The 19,017-nt window shown below is 52.2% G+C and overlaps 1 protein-coding gene across 3 annotated transcripts; it reads right to left on the bottom strand.

The window, feature by feature from the left end:
• Nucleotides 1-3,943: 3,943 nt before the first annotated feature.
• On the bottom strand, nt 3,944-17,335 carry LOC116947226 (protein RD3-like). 3 transcript variants are annotated; one of them, XM_076070397.1, is made up of 3 exons: nt 16,827-17,335; nt 13,184-13,825; nt 3,944-7,713 (listed from the first exon to the last, which is right to left on the bottom strand). In XM_076070397.1, exons 2-3 carry the CDS (start codon nt 13,498-13,500, stop codon nt 7,329-7,331), a joined length of 702 nt encoding a protein of 233 aa, XP_075926512.1. In that variant the 5' UTR covers nt 13,501-13,825; nt 16,827-17,335; the 3' UTR covers nt 3,944-7,328. The 3 variants fall into 3 exon arrangements, with proteins under 3 accessions (XP_075926512.1, XP_032818624.1, XP_032818623.1); XM_032962733.2 differs by having other exon boundaries at nt 13,184-13,600; XM_032962732.2 differs by having other exon boundaries at nt 13,184-13,560; nt 16,827-17,332.
• Nucleotides 17,336-19,017: the final 1,682 nt, after the last annotated feature.

Genomic DNA, 19,017 nt, shown 5'->3' with positions numbered 1-19,017 from the left:
TTCGATGTTTCTTTGTTCACCAAAGTTCCTGTGCCCGATACCATTGCAATCATTGAAGATTTGGTCCAACAAGAATTGAATGCTGATGTCCCGGTCCTGGTGACACACTGCCTCACCAATACATACTTCACCTGGAATGGAATATTCTTCAAACAAACTGAAGGCATCCCTATGGGTTCTCCCTTATCTCCGGTTGTAACCAATGTTTTCATGGAAATTTTTTAGACTGACGCCATCCAGGCATCCACTCTACGCCCATCCTTGTGGAAGAGATACATGGATGACACGTTTGTCATCTGGCCACATTGCCGACCGGCTCTGAACCATTTCCTCAACCACATCAATTCCATACAGCCAGCCATCAAATTCAGCATGGAGGTAGAAAAGGATGGCAAACTACCTTTCTTGAATGTCCTAATCAAAAAGAGACCAGATGGCTCAATGAGGCATTCTGTCTACAGGAAAGCAACCCATACTGATGCCTACCTAAAACCTGACTCCCACCACCATCTATCCCAGAAGAATTCCCTCGAGAACTCTACACCATAGAGCTCAATGTATCTCCGACCATGAACACCTAACCAGTGAGCTGAAACACGTATACCAAGCTCTCAGGGCGAATGGATACTCTGACTACACAATCTACAAAGCCATCACCCCAACCGTGAGGAAAGAGCCATCTCAGGATTCAATCAAAACCATCACCTTGCCATACATCGCAGGGATAACCAAAAATATTTCCAAAATCATGAATAAACACAAGATCCAGTTCCGATTTAACACTACGTAAAATTCGTGATCTGATCCCATCTGTGAAGGACAAGATCCCTGACATGCAATATCCCAGCGTCTACAAACTAAGCTGTATCTGCAGCAGCATTTACATTGGGGAAACTAAGCGACATGTCTCGGACCATGTTCGTGAGCATAAGGCAGATTTGAAACACGGTAGGACTAATACTTCTGCCGTGGCTGATAATTATTTTAATGCGGCAGGCTCACACGAAATGTATTTCTCTAAGACGATGGTACTTTGCAAGCCCACTGGCTATCAACAAAGATTCGTTTATGAAGCCATCCATATATACAGACACAAGACACAATTTCAACCGAGAAGATGGGTACTAACTCGGAAATCATTGGAAGGATGTCATCAACCACTTTGGGTCATGACTTGATTTGCGTTCGCTTGTCAAGGGAGCACAGGTCAAGTCATGACTTGATTTGTGTTTTCTTGTTACCTTACCGCCGCGTATGCCCGGCCCACTTCGTTCTGACACCAGGACGTTTTGTTGGTACTCCACGTTCCATGCTTCCACTGCCGGAGCGCTTGTACCATGCCCACTTTTTTTAAACCTTTAAAAACGGTCGCCTTCGGTGACCTCCCCCTCTTTCCTCCTGAAGACGATCGCTTGTGTTGTGACCGAAACGTCGTGGTTTATTTTATTATTTTACCGAAATAACCTAAGATAAATCTACATTAGAGACTGCCAGTTCGCTCACTCAGTTTAATAACCATTGCTACAGTCTACATTATAGACTGTCAGTACACTCACCGAGGATAAGAACCAGGCTACAGTCTACATTATAGACTGCCAGTACACTCAGTTTAATAACCATTGCTACAGTCTACATTATAGACTGCCAATACGCTCTCCAAGCTTAAAAACCAGGCTACAGTCTACATTATAGACTGCCAGTTCACTCGCTCAGATTAAGAACCAAGCTACAATCTACGTTAGTGGTTTTTTTATTTTTTAGTCACTTTATTTGTATTATTATTTTTCTATCTACGTGACTTTACCGAAAGAACCAAAGAATATGAATTCCTACAGGTTAAGAAAGTGAAGTCAAAACATAATAATAGCGTTGTCAAATCCGCCACTGGGGGGCGCCAGTGCCTCAAGTATTGAGTACGCGAAAGGAGACGGGAGCCGGTCGCGTGATGCACATTGAACCTTACTCTTTGGTTCTTTCAGTAAAGTCACGTAGGTATAAAATAAAATAAATTCCCGACGTTTAGGGCGCAACACAAGCGTCCGTCATCAGGTGGGAAAGCACCGAAAGAACCGAAGAGTATGGATTCCTGCAGTCACGAAAGCTTCAAATCAAGATTCACATTGAACTTGTTGTCGGGTCATCACCAGCATCACCAATCACCCCGTTAAAAGCATCACCGTGACCACTCGCGTTATCACCACCACCATCATCACCATCACCATAATCCCATCACCACCATCATCACCATCACCATAATCCCATCACCACCAACATCATCATCACCATAATCCCATCACCACCAACATCACCATAATCCCATCACCACCACCATCATCATCACCACCATAATCCCATCACCAACATCATCATCATCACCATAATCCCATTACCAACAACATCATCATCACCATTATCCCATCACCACCACCATCATCATCACTATAATCTCATCATCATCACCATTATCCCATCACCACCACCATCACCATAATCCCATCACCACCACCATCATCATCACCACCACCAACATCATCTATGGCAGTGGTTCTCACCTGGGGATACGCGGCAATGTCCCAGGCGGCAGGTGAGGTGATTTATAAATGTGACATTATATAATACATAAGTTATTGGTATTGGTGAATAATAATCACGTACGAATCCGCCAATATAAAATAACTACGATTCGATTTAAATCCATATGGTAACCTAGATCGATATAAAAGACATTTATAAACTATTTTAACCTCGACAATGTGGTTCCCAAGAGTAACCAGCTGGCGAGAACAAATTAGTTACGCATGGAGAGCGTCGGTTGAATTTAGTTTTATTCGCTTGCTAGTTAGGATACCACACAAAATGGTCAATTTGGTTAAAACATTGATGTTCATTATTCATACATGTATTTCTCGGAAGCGTTTTGGGTCAGGCAAAGGGGGTTCTCTGTTGACGTAAAATTTAACAAGAGGTAGTTAAGAGTCGCCAACAAAGGTTGAGAACCGCCGATCAATTCCATTGCGAGGCGCATAATGATCTCGTTACCAGTACTGCCGCCATCAGCACGTGGCGACTCTGCATGGACGCCCACGGCTGCCTGGTAACCGTTGCATGGGACCGGCGAGGATTGACCTCACCCCCCCCCCCCCCTTCTCTTCTTCACACACCACGTACACACACTGTGTGTATGTGGTGTGTGTACTTATCACCCCCAGATATACACCGTGTGTGTACACCTATCGCACCCCATGTACAACACCCTGTGTGTGCAGTTATCGCGCACGATACAACCACTGCTGGATGAGGACTCCCCCCCACCCCCCCCCCCCCATGTCATGCCCATCGCTCACGGTCCCGTGATGCCACGCTCCGTCTCACCTCTGCACATCAAATGATCCCGTAGCTCCATCTCCGTGGTGGTTATCCTCATTTCGTCACCAGTCTCGACCATCAACCTTCATCTCCATCAGTCGCGACTTTGTCCTGCTCAAACCCACATACTTGTTTTTTTTTTAAAGTTACTGTTTCTGATTTGCGTGTGCTTTCAAATTCCACGTGTTACTCTTTCCATCTCTCACAGTGTTTCTAACGTACACGTCTCGCCCTACGCTCGTGCAGTCTTCGTTGGGTGTTCCATTTCCTTTGTCAGCGCTCTCGGTCCAGGTCAATGTCAGTCACAAAAGGCGATACGACGCGCTGCCTGGAACCGCCTTCTCTGGGCGCGTATGCATTCCGTCCTCAAATCGTGGGACCAAGCCTCAATAATGATTGTCTTCAAAAAGGAACGTGTTTGTTTGAATAATCACCGACCGATTGACCTATTATCACGTGAAGATCAAAGGGAACCGCCTGGTGGCCAAATACAACGAGGAGCAAGTTGGAGTGAGAATGATGTTTCTGTTGCACAAATACAAATTCTCGTGAAGACAAATGAATATCGCACGCACACTTTTACAAACTATGAAATTGCATTTTATTCAGCAGAACCTTACGCAGCCATGCAAACGTTCACAAACCAACGCTAAAATAATAATAACAATACTACACACAGGTCTCATCGACACCATCTCGAGATGGGCCCGTGTGGAGGTGGAGCCCTCGCATTAAGTCTACTGACAAAGCAGAGCACGCGTGTAATGGTATGGACATTTCTACTACACCACAACAAGTGGGATCCCAAGAACCACGCACACTGCCGCACTCCAATTCCCTTCATGAACGCATTCCAAATGGAGTTGAAATGGTTTGTTGATTTGCTCTTTCCGTCCGCGACGAGAGGAGGCAGTGGGAGAGGCAATTATAATTCTTGTGAGCATGATCCAATATGACAGCGGCGTTAGAATAGAAGAATTATTAACTCAGGCCGATTGAAAACCCCGGCCACATCGATCAAAGAGCTGAGCAAAGTTTGGGGACAAGAAAACGACGTGTACTCTACAGCAAAAATGACGCTTTGTAAATACCGTATGCAAACGTGTTTTGTGTTCACCGCTGCTCCTCGTCTTCCGTACTGCCAATTAAATACAAACGCGTGTCGGGAAGCCTTGCAGAATCCATACGTGTGCGTGATTAGTCTTCCTTGTTCAATGCGAATACAGAACCGTGTTTGCACGCGAGCACAGTTGAATGCGATTGCGAATTCAACAGAGCAGATATGAGATACGTCGGTGTACGGTACACATCCGTGCACAAAAAAAATATTTCTGGCCAACAGAAGACACGTAAACTATCACCTTACACAAAATAATAACAAGGAGGTTACTGTCGCTGAGACCTCGACATTTTGGCCGACTGGCCTTGTTCAGTTGACAGTACACAACTTATCTTAATTAACCTGCTGCAAAATCACTAACGGAGTGACTTTAACACGGGGATTGAGAACGTTCGCGACCACAATGTTTGTAAATGACTGCACTGGCCAGGACTCCGTCGATGGGAGTGCGATGGGAATGACCTTATTCGTACTTACAATCATAAGGACGCTGCTGCTACTACAACAACGACAACAAAACCAAGGCGCTATTATCACAGCACACGACGCCACGAGTGGCCGCGCTCGTGCGCTGTAAAATGTTGATTGTAACCGAAGTCCTTGAATAATTCTGTTTCTGAACGGGAACCAGTGACGCATCCACAAGTTGCGCCGGTTTGCCGTCCTCTGTGTCGCTAATTACCAATTAGCGGTCACCCGGGCGCGGGGCTCACGGCTTCAGCTGTGATAACGAAGCTACCGACATCGGCACGCGGCGGTCTACGCTTGCGAATGACGGCGCGGCGTCTTTAACGCGCGCCTCGCAGGCGGCGGCGTGCGCTTCGGTCATGGATGAACATTGTTGCACGCGAGATTCCGGGGGGGGGGGGGGGGCTGCTGCTGCTGCTGCTACCTGGCGCGGGAATGGAACTTCTTCACCGTAGTCCCCGTGATTCCCGGCTCGGGAAAGGAGTGGAGCGGGCAGTGAAGAGAGAGAGGTGTTGGGGGAGGCTGTGTGTATCGCGGGGCGCCCGGCTGCTGTCTCAGCAAATCCATAAGCATCATCAGTTTTTTCAGTTTTTATTTCAGTTTATTTATTTTGGTATAGCCCCGTGAGCCATTCGGCTCTTGAATCGGGTGCAACCATAACAAACTAAAAAAAACAAAAACACGAACAAGAAAACATCTGAAAGTGACTATTTCCACCAACAACATTTCGTCGGCGTCTTAGAACGGCACGGCGCGCACGTGCACCCATGACTAAATTAACACAATGTAACACTCTTTCCCGTCCCTCCCAGTTGATCACACGCACAAGGACAATCACACAATCACGCATACACAGCAGGCACGAGCACTTAGAAGAGCCTGAAACAGTTTACGGCGCGCATCGTGCACGCGCTCGAGCTGCCAAGGGGGCGTCCATAAATGACGTCACGCGATTAAGAACGATTTTTGACCCCCCCCTCCCCTTCGTCACACGGCGTCACAAAGAGACAGACCCCCTTCCCTAATATATGACGTCACAAAGATCTTCCGCCCCCCCCCCCCCAAATGTGGCGCTGCACTCTGATGTTGTAGGAGAAAACATTTATTAAAAAGTGTATTTAATTAAGTAGAACGTGTTGTCTATATTTATTTAAAGTTGCGCATTTTGATGTGACGTCACATTTCTCACCCCCCCCCCCCTCGTCACACATCGTCACAAATGTCTGACCCCCCCCATCCCCTATGTGCGTGACGTCATTTATGGACGGCCCCCAAGGCATTCACAGTCAGCCTAGGTCAGGGGTCGGCAACCAATATAACAAGAGACATTTTTTTAGAATTCGGTAAAAACTCAACATTTAAAGAGCCACGATGGATGTGGAAACGAGAGGGTCTATGAAGAGTGCCGTGTACAGTACTCTCTAAACCCATCCGGGCGTCTGGGCTTGTTAATTCCTGCCACCCGTACACAGATGCCAATCCCATACCTACTATACTCACCCAGGAATGTTCTTAACGCTGGTGACGTCACTCCACATCGACCATCCCCCCTAATTAATATTTATGAGCAGATAAAGTCATACAAATGGACACCCCCCCCACCCCTAATTCCGTCACTCAATATGGAGTACTCCCCCTCCCCCCTCAGTAATAATCATGAGCAAGTGACGTCACACCACATCGAACAGCCCCCCTCATTAATAATAATTAGCGGGTAACGTCACTCCACATGGGGCGGGCGAGGCGCCTCCTCCCCCCTCCTCGGCGTCAACTCACAACCCTCACTACAAAGGCAGAACCCTCACGTCATCACGTGATCTCCGTAACGCTGTTGTTGAGACATCAAAGTAAAAAGGAGGACATGATGAACAAGGGATTATAACCTTTAAATTAAATAAGTCTGTGTCACTGCGCCCTTACAAATGGCACGCGCAATAATGCAATGAATTATCACGTCGCGGTCTGATTTTCGCTTGCAGGTTTCAGATTTACTGCAATACACCTGTCCTTGGATGGGCACAAGGCGAGTTCTTAGGCTTGCCACCAGGTGCCAACCCAAATATATGGACACGATAATACACAAGACTAAGAGCCCCAGTTTCGGGAAAGTGCTGTCAGCGAGCACACATAAAGGCCAAGACGGCACACGAGGGGGTGGGTGGCCACCACCACCCCCGGCCGCCTTTGTCTCCCTTGTGACGATGTTTACACACCCCACCAGATACTCATTTGAGGATGAGTCGACCTAGGGGAGGCCCAGGACCGGTTCAGATAATCGTCACCGGCGTTGGCTCCTGACACACCGCGCCCCATGCCCACAATCGTACACACAAAGTCACACACAAAAAGACAACACACACACACGGAGCCAACCTCAGCTGTGCGCCGCACCGCGCTGCAGCTCGGGCATGCTGAAAGCGCGCTTAGGGGGCGGCTCATGCAACGGGTCCCCTCCGCGTTCCGCCGCGCAGAGGACGCGCGCCGCGCCCCCGCCGCGCTCCACGTCTTCCGAGATGGAGCGGATGATGGAATCAGCGGTGGCGGCGTCGCTCGGGTGGATGCGGGCCGGGGACCGGGGCAGCAGCAGCGCGGAGGCCCAGGCGAGGGGGCGGCCACGCCGCGAGGGCCCCCACTGTTTGGAGAGACGGTGCAGGGCCTCCTCGCTGTGGGCCCGGTCCACGGCCTCGCGCACCACGTTGCGGAAGAGCCCCACCACCTCGGCCGGCTCGGCCTCGAACTCGCACACGGTCTGGCGGAACCTGCAGCAGTAGAATGAAACAATACAACCTCGAAAACAGCAACATTGACAACAATGAAACCACCAAGAACACAACAGCACACAACAACAATAAACAGCAACAGCACACAACAAAGCAAGACACAGCAGCAACAACAATAAACAGTAGCAGCAACAAAACAAGATACGCAGCTACAAACAAGTACTGTACTTTGTACAATTATGCACGCGCATTGCTTTGCAGCCGGTTATCACGAATGCGAAAACAGCATGATTTTGTTTCATGTGACGCAATCGAAGAATTAGTCGGTGACACGTGGAGGGATTCTGCATGCGCCTTGTGCTGAGCGTGGGTTGGAGGTGGCGTGTGTTTGAGCATGGGGTCGAGCATAGAATTGAAATCGCTGTTATTTATATCCATTCCTGACACACCTAATGTGCATGAATCATAATTTATCCATCCATATTTCACGGCCTCATTCTATAGCTTTCTAATGCCGTTCAGTTGTAGGTGACCGGGTTGTTTGACGGCCAGAGCCGAATTTCAGTCAGATGAAGTGCAGTGAGTTGATGTCAGCCCAGTCACCAATGATTGCGAAAAATGCAAAGCATGAAATTTACATTACATTACTGTTTTCACTTCTTAATTTTGTTACATTCCTGCTCTGAGAATAAAAAAACCAGATCGGACTGACTGGGGAGCAATGGACATTGAAGGGATCTCAGAACTAGTTTTGTGCTGGGACAGTTCCGAATGGACTCTGCCAATAATCCGGAGAGTGTAATGGAAATCAGACCGTGAAGAAGACAAAGTAGATATACTGTGTGTGTATATATACTGTGCATATATCCCCTCCCAGGATCAGTGCTTCACTAAGCGCTTAACAATACGATCATAATCTACAGTTGCATTACGTCAACAACGGTTTAGAGATTACAGAGCTAAATAAAACAGAACTCGCTGCCGGCACCTGAAGTGTTGATACAGTCAGGCCTGACTGCTGATGAGACCCAGACGGCCGAAACCCGTCAAGAGTTGTGTTCGATTGCTTGAACAATTGCTGATGAATTATATTGGTCTGTAGAGTCTATAGGTGGGTGTACTAAGCACATGTTTATTGATATGTGGAGACACAGAAGCAAGTAATATTTACGCATGCTTTACGCAATGTTGCCGAGTGCGATAAGGATTTCCAAACGCCCATAATAGAGGGGTGGGCTTACAACGGCAACAGCCACATTCGTTTATTTTGAGTTGGGTGTCTGCAGAAGCTTTTGAATACGCAGTGGATATCTCTCCGTGTTGTCAAATTTATTTGTCTTCCGGCCTGCGCTGATCTTTCTGTTGCGACGAGTTCCCTCTTCATTTGCACATTTTAATAACCAAGTACGCCTCGATATCAGTGTCCTATGAGCAGAGTGACATAAGGGAGACAGGCGCTCGGTCAGGTAAGAGCAGGGTTTCATTTGCCACTGCATATATCAGGGTCGCGGAATAGACTGCAGGTGGCACGTGATTACATACATCCACACACACCGAAAGCCCACAGTCATTGCGAGATATATACTACTAGATATGGTGTGCCGGTTGCGGAAATATTATCCAGGTCGTTGACCCGGACAGACCTGGCTGGAATTCATCCATGGGTAGGAGGCAGCGAAACCACGCAGAGCCTCTTCGGGAAAAAAACCCATGAACTGAGGAACTTGAGCTCAATTCGCACAGGGGGTGGGGGAATCGACCCAGCGAGAGTTTTGACTGCGGCACCACGATCAGAATTATCCGATTTAGTCAGAACCATGGCATTGACGTCACGCGCGTAGTTGTTGACTCCTGGTCGTGGTTAAACCAGATTAAGGAAACCGACAACAACGAATTTGGCTCTAATTCAAATCGGTTTACAGCCTAATCCAAGGTACAGCGGGGGTGGGTCGGGGACCCACGGGGCCTCGTGACGATGGAGCTTGGCAACCCAGACCGGGGCCCCGGTGCCGCCGGTGCTGGGCCATCCTGTGGAGGCAGAAGCCGCTTCCAGGCCATCGTGGGCACGAAACAATTCAATTTTTATAACGAGGAATCCAGATTGCAGTCACGGCGCGAGACGGGGCAGAAGGGGGAGGTCGTTTTGGTTTGCGGGAGCCCCATTGTGGTTTTGGTTTGCGGATCCGTTGGGGATGGCCCTCCCCCCCCCTCCTTGGCAATGGACCATGGTTCTCCATGCAGGGTCTGCGCGTCGAACCATGAACGTGACGAGGGACATAGAGACCAGGAGGTGGAGACGAGGCTAATGAAAAAGGGTTCGCCACGTGTTGACACAGGGATCTCAGCGGGACCTGCGTGATGGTAATCCAGTCGTGGGCTCCTCCCGTGACTTCATGTGAACCCCATGAGAATGGCTTGTCGTAAAGATCCACTCCTTGGAATGTATGTTGAACTTATTTTGCACCGTACGAAGCCAACCATGTGAATCGAAGGTGCGGGCGAAGGACACCAAATTTAACACAAAACGCAGTTCTAAAGAAATTCGTTTTCAATCTAGATTTGAAAGTTCATAGCTCCAATGGCTTCCAAATATCGAAAGGAAGGGCGTCCCAGACAGCCGCAAAGGCGCATCTGAAAGCGCGCGATGCAGTGACCGTATTTGTTCTATGGTTGGCCAAAGACGCTGCTACGAGGATGACCAGAGTTGGCATGATGGTTTATGATCTTTGACGAGATCAGCTGGGTGGGAGTGCCCAGGGGTGACCCCGCAAATATGTGACTTGCCGCTCGACTCTGGTGAATCCATTTACACTGCTTGGGGGAGGATAGACGCGAAGGGATTAAAACAAAGTGCATATTGTGTGCAGTCCAGTGACCCCCTGTGAAACCCAAGTGACCCGTGACCCCCTCCACGCGCGGAGGCCTTGTGCTGTCCTGCCGTGGATCCGACTGCCAGGGTGACTTCTGACTTTGCCGATATCTTAATTAGGCGTCATTGTTCAGAGCAGATGCAGTAATTAATTAGGCGTAGGTTTGAGCGCAAGGTGAACCCTTAATTGGCCTAAAATGTCGTGGCTGAGCAGATTGCGCCGGACTAAGCGCTCACGGTCAAATCCTCGCCGAGTTGGGGGGTTGGTGATGAGCGATGGCGGGATGCGCAATGTGTGTGGATGTATGGGCTGGGGGTGGGGTGCGGGGTGTGTGTGGATGTACGTGCAGGGTGTGGGGTGTGTGTGGATGTATGTGCAGGGTGTGTTGTGCGGGGTGTGTGTGGATGTATGTGCAGGGCGTGGGGTGTGTGTGGATGTATGTGCAGGGTGTGTGGTGCGGGGTGTGTGTGGATGTATGTGCAGGGTGTGTGGTGCGGGGTGTGTGTGGATGTATGTGCAGGGTGTGGGGTGTGTGTGGATGTATGTGCAGGGTGTGGTGTGGGGTGTGTGTGGATGTATGTGCAGGGTGTGGGGTGCCAGGTGTGTGTGGATGTATGTGCAGGGTGTGTGTGGTGCGGGGTGTGTGTGGATGTATGTGCAGGGTGTGAGGTGGGGTGTGTATGGATGTATGTGCAGGGTGTGGGGTGTGTGTGGATGTATGTGCAGGGTGTGTGGTGTGTGTGGATGTATGGGGCAGGGTGTGGGGTGCCAGGTGTGTGTGGATGTATGTGCAGGGGGTGGAGTGTGGGGTGTGTGTGGATGTATGTGCAGGGTGTGGGGTGTGTGTGGATGTATGTGCAGGGTGTGTGGTGCGGGGTGTGTGTGGATGTATGGGGCAGGGGGTTGGGGGAGGAGTGGAGATCACTGCTGCACTAATTACGCTAATTAGTACCGGGAGTGACGGCGGACGCGTGTGATCCAGCGCCGTAGTGGAAAGGGTTAGCGGATCGCGAAAACATTTGTAAACCTCCCTCGCTGGGGTTGGAAGTCGCCAGGCGATCACAGTACAGCAAGTGGGTTCGTAAACGTCTCTGTATAGCGGGACCTTTTCGTATTATCTCCTCATATTCGCAGTGAAGTTTCTCTGGGATCTCCGGATTCCTCAATCCTGAAGAAAACACTCATCTCCATATATATAAAAGGCAAATGTCTATATATAAAAGGCAAAGTTGTGAATGTGTGTTTGTTCAAAATGTTTAGCGTACTTCCCGACATGCAACAAACTGGAAATTTGCCATGTGGGTACTTTCCAGACTGTACACCATGCAAAAAATATAACAATACACTTTAGTTTTTTTGGGGGGGGGGAGCTCAATAATGTATATATTTTTATTGCACGGCAAGTGAGCTGTGACGTCAAATCTGTCACGTGACCCGCGCATGTAGAAGCGTAACGCATTGTAGTGTAGCGGTTAGCGCGCCGCGCTACGAACCCGGCGACCCGAGTTCGATTCCCGCTCACGGCCACCACCGGTGACGATTATTTTAACCGGTCCTGGGCCTCCCCTAGGTCGACGCAGCCTCAAACGACTAACTGCTGTGGTGTGTGAACATCGCCACTGGAGAGACAAAGGCGGCCGGACGTGGTGGATCCAAGTCCCGGGCGAAGCGGGGTAGTACAGCTAGTTATATATATATAAAAAAATGAATTTGCCGAACACCCTAACGTAGTAGGACCATTTTGAGCTAGACCCCAGACACGTAAGCGAGGATTATCTGCATGAATGGCATAGTCATCATTATTCCTATTAAAATATTTAGTTTCGGCATCGGATTTGGCTTCGTCTCGCTTCCATGGCCGCAGTTGTGATCAGTTCGCCGCAATGGGTGGTTGATGAATGGCGTGCAATCTCCACCCTCTCTCCTTGCCTTGTCCAAACGCGCCCCGTGGCGAATACATCTCTGGTGTTCGTTCCATACCCCTCCCCCACCCGCCTGCCGTGACTCGTCAATGTCTGTGATTGGCTCGCTTATCGAGGTCAGGTCACGTCCTCTTGGCAATCGCATTCCCTACTTGGATGCTGTTGGTTGTCGAGTTATTCGACGAATACTACTTCGTCCATGTAATAACTTAATGGTAACATCTCTTGAAACCGGACTGATTGGTTTGGGGGGCCTTTTCAATGGGATGGGGGGGGGGGGTCGGGGTTCCAGAAAGTAATTAAATATTTGGAACAAACACTGCATTATAATTGCTGGACAATCACGACCGCGTTCTGACCGCCACCACACACACCAGTATTTCCTATCCTCACACACACACAGACTCTAACCCTCCCCTCACACACACAGAGACTCTAACCCTCCCCTCAGAGACAAAGATGTCTTGTGTTGCCTTAACAGACTGTTGGGGAAAGTGCTGTTAGCGCACACCTCTGAAAGCCATCACGGTACGCGAGAAGGTGGGTGGCAAGCATCACGCCCGACCGCCTTTGTCTGCCCAGAGGGGATGATTACACCCCACAGCAGGTACTCATTTGAGGCTGAGTCGACCTAGGGGAAGCCCAGGACCGGTTCAGTTAATTGTAACCCCTCAAACGCACGCACACGCACACACCCTAACCCCTACCTCCTCTCACCTGAGGATGGTTGGGCCGCAGTCCGCGGGCCGCACCTGGGCGCATAGCGCCTCCAGGGCCATGCGCTCCGCGGGGGGCAACTCCAGGGTTGGGGGCCGCGGGGGGCTGGCGAGCCAGCTGTAGTCCACTCCGGAGCGCAGGCGTCGGAACTCGGCTTCCCGCGCCCGCGTCGTGCGCTCAGCGTCCCGCACGGCCCCACTCAGCTCCAGCATGAGCAGCTCGGCCACGGCGTCACCGTGGTCCCGCTGGGCGGAACGCCACGAGGGGCCCCCCGCGGCCTCGCCGCCTCCCGTCAAGGGTCTCAGCCACCCCCACATGACCCCGTGGGGACCCCGCGGGACCACGAGGGGGCCCGAGGGGGCTACTGGCTGTCGCGTCTGGTGAACAATTGAAGGCGGACGTGTGGGGATGCGGGCACTGGAATTAGAGATTTTGTTTCGAATCACGTTTGCTGAGCACAGGCACAAAGGTCCAAAAACGCCAAACGGTCGAAAATAATCAGCGATATTGAAGGTGTAATAGATACAACTCGATCCGTTTCTTGGATTGAGAAAGGTGATACAAAAATGAATAAACAACTTTGGGAATGAGACGATGGGAGGGATTGATCCTCCGCGACATCGATATGGGCCCTGGCTGGACCTGGAAGGCAGGGGGCATGGGGGCGATGGGACGTCCGGAGGGGAGAGAAGGGCTCTTTCAGAGAGCTTGGCGTGGGAGCGGGAGGACGTGAGGATCCCGGAGAGCGACGGGGGGGTGGGGCAGGGGGGGGTCCTGCAGATAGTAAAATGGGGACGGCGGCTGGGAGGGGGGGGAAGGGGGTCTGTGGTGGGGTTTGTGACACTGATTGTAACCCCCCTTGTGCTCAGAACGTTCCACGCCCACGGCACGAATCTCCTGGCGCGTGCCAGACGCATCAGTACAAGGTGTTTACGTGGCACAAATACATTGCTTAAGTGGAAGGACACATACACAGTATTGCTTTCCTATTTATCGTGTTGTTTATATTCTGCACAACGACGCGCAGGACGAGTTATGTTATGTAGTGCTGTACTGTATAACATTTTCCGTCGAACTAAGACCCAGATCTTAAAGAGAGGGCCGTTGTCTATAACATTTGGCAGTTCAGAATTGATGCAGGCGAGCCTGACTGCTGATGAGGCACTGAATGTGGAAAACCGCTCCAGAGTTGTGCTTGCGTTGTGCTTGTGTTGAGTTGTGCTTGTGTTGAGTTGTGCTTGTGTTGAGTTGTGCTTGTGTTGAGTTGTGCTTGTGTTGTGCTTGTGTTGAGTTGTGCTTGTGTTGAATCAAATCTGCTGAAATGATGCACTCCCAGAAAGGTGTGTGGCTGATGGGATTTCTAAAAAAACTTTTTTTTTTAAAGCGCAGGGTCTCATATATATAGTCCGCTTGTTTGTGTTGTTATTTATATTCTCCATAACGACACGAATGGTCAGCTTGTGTTTATGTGCACGGTCACAAACGTGTGGGGAGCGGTAGTGTAGCAGTTAGCGCGCTAAACAACGAACCCAGCGACCCGAGTTCAATTCCCGCTCACGGCTTGTGTTGAGTTGTGCTTGTGTTGTGCATCCCGCCAACACCAGTGACGATTATCTTAACCGGTCAAGTGCCTCCCGTAGGTTGACTGAGCCTCAAATTAGTACCTGGTGCGGTGTGTAAACATCGCCACTGGAGAGACTCAGGCGACCGGGCGTGATGCTGGTCACCACCCACCCCTGCGTGCTCGATACCAGCACTTTCCCCAACAATCTGTGTTAAGGCTACACCGTTGGCTCATTATCTTTGGCCATAAGAGTGGGACACTAGGTGGGGGGTGGCCGGCGGGGCCTTGCCAGCCTGACTCGTGCGGATGAGTGAGCAGGGCTCTGAGCCGGGGGGGGGGGGTGTGCTGAGGAGCATGAGGGGGGGGGGCAGGGGGGAGCGGGGCCACGAAGACCCCGCTCGGTCTCGCGCGGGGACAGACCCCGCTGTGTAGCAGCAGCGGGGTCTGTGTAGCGGGGTCTGTGTAGCAGCAGCGGGGTTTGTGTAGCGGGGTCTGGGTAGCCGCAGCGGGGTCCGTGTAGTCGCAGCGGGGTCTGTGTAGCGGGGTCTGTGTAGTCGCAGCGGGGTCTGTGTAGCCGCAGCGGGGTCTGTGTAGCGGGGTCTGTGTAGCTGTAGCGGGGTCTGTGTAGCGGGGTCTGTGTAGCTGTAGCGGGGTCTGTGTAGCGGGGTCTGTGTAGCGGGGTCTGTGTAGCGGGGTCTGTGTAGCTGTAGCGGGGTCTGTGTAGTTGCAGCGGGGTCTCTGTAACAGTAGCGGGGTCCGTGTAGCGGGGTCTGTGTAGCGGGGTCTGTGTAGCTGTAGCGGGGTCTATGTAGCCGCAGCGGGGTCTGTGTAGCCGCAGCAGGGTCTGTGTAGCCGCAGCGGGGTCTGTGTAGCCGGGGTCTGTGTAGCAGCAGCGAGGTCTGTGTAGCCGCAGACCGGCACGATGTGGCAGGCGGTCGCCTAGCAACGGGATGTGCGTGCACACCCAAGGGGACGCGTCCTGTACGCGTGACCGTGCGTTACCGTGCGTGACCGTGCGTGACCGTGCGTGATTGTGCGTGACTGTGCGTGACCGTGCGTTACCGTGCGTTACCGTGCGTGACCGTGCGTGACCGTGCGTGATTGTGCGTGACTGTGCGTGACCGTGCGTTACCGTGCGTGACCGTGCGTGACCGTGCGTGACTGTGCGTGATTGTGCGTGACTGTGCGTGACCGTGCGTGACCGTGCGTGACCGTGCGTGACTGTGCGTGACCGTGCGTTACCGTGCGTGACCGTGCGTGACTGTGCGTGACCGTGCGTGACTGTGCGTGACTGTGCGTGACCGTGCGTGACCGTGCGTGACCATGCGTGACCGTGCGTGACCGTGCGTGACTGTGCGTGACCGCGCGTTACCGCGCGTTACCGTGCGTGACCGTGCGTGACCGCGCGTGTCCGTGCGTGACCGTGCGTGACCGTGCGTGATTGTGCGTGACTGTGCGTTACCGTGCGTGATTGTGCGTGACTGTGCATGACCGTGCGTGACCGTGCGTGACTGTGCGTGACTGTGCGTGACCGTGCGTGACTATGCGTGACTATGCGTGACTGAGTGTGACTGCGTGACTGAGTGTGACTGTGCGTGACTCTGCGTGACCGTGCATGACCGTGCGTGAGACTGTTTCTGTAACTGATTAAGTGGGGAACGGTAGCGTAGAGGTTAGAACGAACCTGGCGAGCCGAATTTTGACTCCCGCTCACGGCCCACACCAGTGACGATTATCTGAACCGGTCTTCGGCCTCTCCTAGGTCGACTCAGCCTCAAATGAGTACCTGGTGCGATGTAAACATCGCCACTCGGGAGACAAAGGCGGTCGGGCGTGGTGCTCGACACCCACCCCCTCGTGTGCCGTGCCGGCCTTCATCGCTGCTCGCTAACACCACTTGCCCCTACAGTCTGTTAAATGCTACACGGGGGATCGTTGTCTTCTGCGCGCGTCTCTATGTCAGTGTGAATATGTCTATGCACCCGTAACCCACATTAGTAATGTCACTGCATACTCGCTACTGTGTGAAGCCGCGTTGCTGACGCATGAACAAGCGCAGCGGCGAAGCGGTGTGGATACCTTCGCTGAGCCCTCTGCGCTCTCCGCCACCTCTCTCTTCTCCTCTTCCTCCGCCTCCTCCTTACTCCCTGGGTGGCCCGGGGCCACGGATCCCTGCAGACTCTCGCAGCGGGTGACTCTCGCTCCAGGCGGCCTCTCTTCCCCCCCCCACACAACTACCGGCCCTTCTCCGGACAGGCAGACGCGCAGACGGACGGGCAGATAGAGGAGACGAACGCGCTCGAGAGAGCGGACAGCGTCGGTGAATCGGCTCCGTGCTCCCGATGAATTAATCCCGCGCACGCGCGCAACGCGTGGCTGATGTCCTCAGCAAGCAGAGAGCGCGTCTGCTCTCTAGCATCACGTGTGCTCACGTGCATATGAGAACGACAACAGTCGACTTTCGCCACCAAGTGGCGGTGATGGTATCACGGTGTTTGTGCCGGGCTAGGTGCACCTTGAGGCCACGTGAAGTGTCGAAGGCTCGCTGATAGGAGGTCCCGGAGCAGACCCAGGTTCCGTGGGTTGATTGACTGAGATGACTGAGATGACTGGCAGATGACTGAGATGACTAGCAGATGACTGAGATGACTGGCAGATGACTGAGATGACTGGCAGATGACTGAGATGACTGGCAGATGACTGGCATATGACTGAGATGACTGAGATGACTGGCAGATGCACCAACTGTGCTCCCTTCTGTGTTAACCTGCTGCTTTTTAGCCGAACAACGCTTTGCTCGTGTTGAGCTTCGCTCCTCCGCCCTCCGTTCTTGCTGGAGGGCGACTGCCTCCAATTGCCCAGTAGCAGCGTCCTTCACGAGCCTCCTCCACAGAGGCCGATCTTGACACCAATGGTACTGATCATCGGTCGGTCTAAACCAAACACTCAACACGTTAATCAATAACGCTGCCTTTAATGGAAAACATGTATGTTTATATATTGTTTTCTTAAACGGTAGTGTTATTTACGAACATCGCCTGATGAAGCTAGTTGTAATTACTGGCGAAACGTCGTACTCAGATTGTAGATGTTGTGGCTTTGCTCTACAACACACCGATGTTGCTGTACTTAGTAACGAATTAGCACGTTCTGTTTACGTGGCAAACCTTACTAATTGGCCTAGTCGGATGGTAGCGGGTTTAACGACACATTTACGCGATATAACCCCCCAAAAACGTGTATTATGGATTGACGAACATGTTGAGGTTTTATTTATTGTATGCACTTTTGCACCACTGTCAACGCATATCATGTCCTTAGTCTTGAGCACTTAACGTGTGGTCTGAGAGGGGGACTCGGCTGGTGTCCCCTGAATGGCTCACGGGAAGAGTCTCGTGGTAACACCTGGGGTGGAAAGGGGCTACATCTTGACACCCGCCCCCGATCTCACGACTGAGATCTCGTGACACTTGCAGCGATCTGGACGTCAAACGAAGAGTAACACATTCCTGCGGAGGGAGCTGGTAGGAACGTTGGGTTGCTCGGTCAATGGCCAGGGTCAACGGCGGCACCACGTGGTGTATTCCGCAAATATGCCCGACTGTGAGGGCGGGCACAAGCCGGCGTGAGTAGGTTAAACGTTTAGTTTTATAAGGGCACCACGGGGTGACCAGCCCCTCCCCACCCAGCCCCACCCCACCCACCCCCCACCCAGCCCCACCCTCTCCACCCAGCCCCTCCCCACCCCTCCCCACCCTCCCCACCCAGCCCCACCCCTCCCACCCCCCACCCAGCCCCACCCTCCTCACCCAGCCCCACCCCACCCCTCCCCACCCTCCCCACCCAGCCCCTCCCCACCCTCCCCTCCCCACCCAGCGCCTCCCCACCCTCCCCTCTCCTCCCCTCCCCACCCAGCGCCTCCCCACCCTCCCCTCTCCTCCCCTCTCCACCCAGCGCCTCCCCACCCTCCCCTCTCCACCCAGCCCCACCCTCCCCACCCAGCCCCTCCCCACCCTCCCCTCCCCACCCAGCCCCTCCCCACCCTCCCCTCTCCACCCAGCCCCACCCCTCCCATTTTTGGATGCACGACAGACGGACGGACACAATAATCCCCTGTGGGCTGGTGGGACCAGGAGGTTCCTACCAGTAAAAAGTCTCTCGAAGCCGGACCGATTGTGGGGGGAGGGGGGGGGTTTCTCGTCGTAGGTGATGTCCGACAATAAAAACGTGTTTATGGAAATACGTGTTTATGGGTTTTACAAATTACCCA

The sequence above is a fragment of the Petromyzon marinus genome, chromosome 29 (assembly GCF_048934315.1).
Source record: "Petromyzon marinus isolate PM22_M1 ecotype Great Lakes invasive population chromosome 29, UKy_Petmar_22M1.pri1.0, whole genome shotgun sequence".
NCBI classification, from domain to species: Eukaryota; Metazoa; Chordata; class Hyperoartia; order Petromyzontiformes; family Petromyzontidae; genus Petromyzon; species Petromyzon marinus.
The sequence above is the reverse complement of the archived record's forward strand: the minus strand, read 5'-3'. Positions and strand labels throughout refer to the sequence as shown.